This window comes from Arachis hypogaea, chromosome 1 (assembly GCF_003086295.3).
Source record: "Arachis hypogaea cultivar Tifrunner chromosome 1, arahy.Tifrunner.gnm2.J5K5, whole genome shotgun sequence".
NCBI lineage: Eukaryota > Viridiplantae > Streptophyta > Magnoliopsida > Fabales > Fabaceae > Arachis > Arachis hypogaea.
Window position 1 is genome coordinate 98,287,849 of NC_092036.1, and position 3,055 is coordinate 98,290,903.

At 36.4% G+C, this 3,055-nt stretch overlaps 1 protein-coding gene across 2 annotated transcripts; it reads left to right on the forward strand.

Annotated features, from left to right (window-relative positions):
* Positions 1-2,375, forward strand: LOC112701273 (uncharacterized). Of its 2 annotated transcripts, none has more exons than XM_072200311.1 (7): positions 1-203; positions 294-633; positions 748-1,014; positions 1,096-1,154; positions 1,242-1,278; positions 1,374-1,445; positions 1,658-2,375. In XM_072200311.1, the coding sequence occupies exons 1-7, from the start codon at positions 104-106 to the stop codon at positions 1,671-1,673; spliced, it is 891 nt and encodes a 296-aa protein (XP_072056412.1). In that variant the 5' UTR covers positions 1-103; the 3' UTR covers positions 1,674-2,375. The 2 variants fall into 2 exon arrangements, with proteins under 2 accessions (XP_072056412.1, XP_072056404.1); XM_072200303.1 differs by having other exon boundaries at positions 3-203; positions 724-1,014.
* The last annotated feature ends 680 nt before the right edge of the window (positions 2,376-3,055 follow it).

The window sequence follows — 3,055 nt, forward strand, 5'->3', positions numbered from 1 at the left end:
AAATAACGTAAAGTCGTCAAGAGTCAAGAAACGGACCCGCACTGCATAATCACTCCATCACTCTCAATTCAATCTTTGAATCTCACTTGATTATCACTTAAACATGTTTCAATTCCTCTCATCAAACCCTTCTTTCTTTCCTCTCTTTCTCTTTCTCTTTCTTTCTTCTGCAGCATCCTTCTCTCCCATGCATCATCTTCCAGGTTTGTCTTTTCTTTCATTCTTTAATTATCATCTCATCGATCATATTCTTGTTCTTTCATTATTTATTACAAGATTTTCTCTTTCTTTAGATGAAAGCGTGGAGACAAATGAGACGGTGCTGAATAAGCACACCACTCTGCTCCTTGCTCCCTACAGAACTAACCGACCAGATATCTTCAACCATTTCCAACGTTACACTGCTGGCTGGAATCTTACCAATTACCACTATCTTTCTTCAGTGATTTCAAGTGCAGTTCCGTTGATTGTAGCAGCTTTAGCATGGTTGATCATATTTGGGGTTTGTTTACAACTCATCTGTTTCTGTTACTGCTGTTGCCCTTCTTCAACTCCTCCTCCTCCTCATGCCTATTCCAAATGTGCCTATGTTTCCTCCTTCATCTTCCTCTTCTTATTCACCATTGCAGCAATGTATGTATCACATTTTCACTCTTTTATATATATGCTTTGTGTTTCACTTTTCTTTCTTGATATATGTGTTTGTTTTTTTGATTGTGTTAGAGGTGGATGCTTGATCCTCTACAGTGGTCAGGGGAAGCTTCACGAAAGCACCTCACAAACACTGCATTTCCTAGTGAATCAAGCTCACCTCACTGCTCTGAATCTCAGGGAGGTCTCAGATTATTTTGATACAACTAAGCAGGTTGGCCTTGCTGCTGATCTATCATTCTTGCCGCCGGATTTCGGAGACCAAATCGATCATGTTAAAACCAAACTCACTAGTGCTTCTCTTCTTCTTTCCAATAAGACTGATCACAACTCACACAACATACAACAAGGATTAGACACAATGTAATAATAATTAACTATATGTATACCATTTTATTTGTATATTTATAGATAATTAACAAAGATCAGCGCTATGGCTTGTAGGAGATTGGCCCTTATCATTGTTTCTGCTGTTATGCTCTCTGTTACATTTTCTGGATTCTGTAAGTTTTCTTAATTCCTTATTATTCTGTAAGATTGCTAGCTAATGTTTAATTATTAATATGGGAGAGTGTTTTACTTTTATGCAGTATGTTCCTTACTTGGGATACAGTGCCTTGTATACTTGTAAGTTCATTGATTGTTAGTCATTATATTATGTTGACCTACCTTTTTTATTGCATTTCAAATCATGATTGTGTTGAATTCTGTGGTGGTTGCAGCCTAGTAGTTATTGGATGGATTCTAGTTGCATGTACCTTCATACTTTGTGCTGGATTTCTGTTTCTTCATAAGTATGTAATGTTACTCTGATCTTGACTTTTGAATAGGGTGAAAATTCAGGTACAATTTACTTCATGTGAAGTTGATTACTGAGATTAAATTATCATCTATCGATTCTCAGTTATCAATCTTACATGAAGTTAACTGTAACTGAGTTTTCACCTTTATCGTAATACGAATAATAACTATATATACATACATAACAGTGTGATTGGGGATACAGGTGTTGCAATGGATGAGTGGGTGCAGCATCCAACTGCACATACAGCTCTGGACGAGATTCTTCCATGTGTAGATAACTCAACTGCACAACAAACCTTGCTAGGAAGCAAGGTTGTGATTGGTCAAATAGTTGATGCAATAGATGTCTTCATTTCGGATGGTCTGAACCAAGACCTTCCATTACTCGAATTCAACCAATCGGGTCCTGCAATCCCTCTTGTGTGCAACCCATTCCAGAGTTGCAACAAGCTGCAACAAGTGACATTGCAAGATGCCAATGCTGTGTGGAAGAATTACACATGTAAAGCATCTTCACGGGGAAGGTGTGTGAGTGTTGGTAGAATGACTCCAACAGTGTACACACAATTAGGGGCATTAGTGAATGTGACGTATGGTTTATATCATTATGGACCGTTTTTGAGTGATTTAGTGGACTGCACTTTTGTCAGGGAAACCTTCTCAGCCATAACACACAATTATTGCCCTTCACTAAGCTTGTTTACTAAATGGATTTATTTTGGATTACTGGTGGTTTCTGTAGCCGTAATGTTCTCTTTGATTTTGTGGATCATCTACCACACACACCACCGCCATCGTCGCTACACCAAAACCATGCGTTACATTGTCAGATAGATATCTCATTCTTCATCCTTTTTGGTACATGTATCAATTATGTAAACTATAAAATCATAATAATAAAAAAAAATGTTAACTGATTATTTTTTTTATTTATACTAATACTCAGTCACTCTTTTTTTTGTACTTTAGAAGTGTTAGCTGATTCAGTAAGTTATACAAAACGAACTTGCAGTTAAATCGGTCAATAATGGTCAAACTGGTTGAAAATCAGTCAATTTTTAGAAAATCAGTAAAATTCAATCTAATTAGGTGAAAATCTATTTAATGACTAATTTATCACAAATTTAAACTCTATTTAAAAATCTGTAGCTAACCAATAGATTGCTATGACTCGCTGCATGTATCAGATTCGAATGAATTTAGTTTTGATAATCATGGTTAGTCTTGTTAAATTTTTGGTCAAAATATTTTTGAGATTCGCAGTATTCGTGTGGAGTTGTAATTCAGGTGGGTCTTGCTTTTTGTGAATTATGTCACTTGATTCGGATGTGAAACAACCAGTGGTCTCCACCAATTCAATTAAGTACCAAGAACGAACAAAGGACTTGAAAGCCCAACATAGTTGATAAGAATATGAAGGGAGAGTCATGTTCTGTAATATTAATGTTAGTAGGTGGGTCGGGCTATCCGGACCATACCATGACCAAAAAAAAGAAAAACCCAATCTTATTGCTGTATCTTGTTGGTGCTTCATTACTTGAAAGGTACCTCAAAAATAATGCAAGTCCCTTTGAAGACTTATTTGGACCCATAAGCACAA

What these genes read in the sequence shown, in the direction of transcription:
- LOC112701273 (XM_072200303.1), top strand. Translation starts at nt 104, where the DNA reads ATGTTTCAATTCCTCTCATCAAACCCTTCTTTCTTTCCTCTCTTTCTC. An exon ending in TTATTCACCATTGCAGCAAT is followed by an intron (nt 634 to 723) that starts GTATGTATCACA and finishes TGATTGTGTTAG; the next exon opens with AGGTGGATGCTTGATCCTCT. An exon ending in ATACAGTGCCTTGTATACTT is followed by an intron (nt 1,279 to 1,373) that starts GTAAGTTCATTG and finishes TGGTGGTTGCAG; the next exon opens with CCTAGTAGTTATTGGATGGA.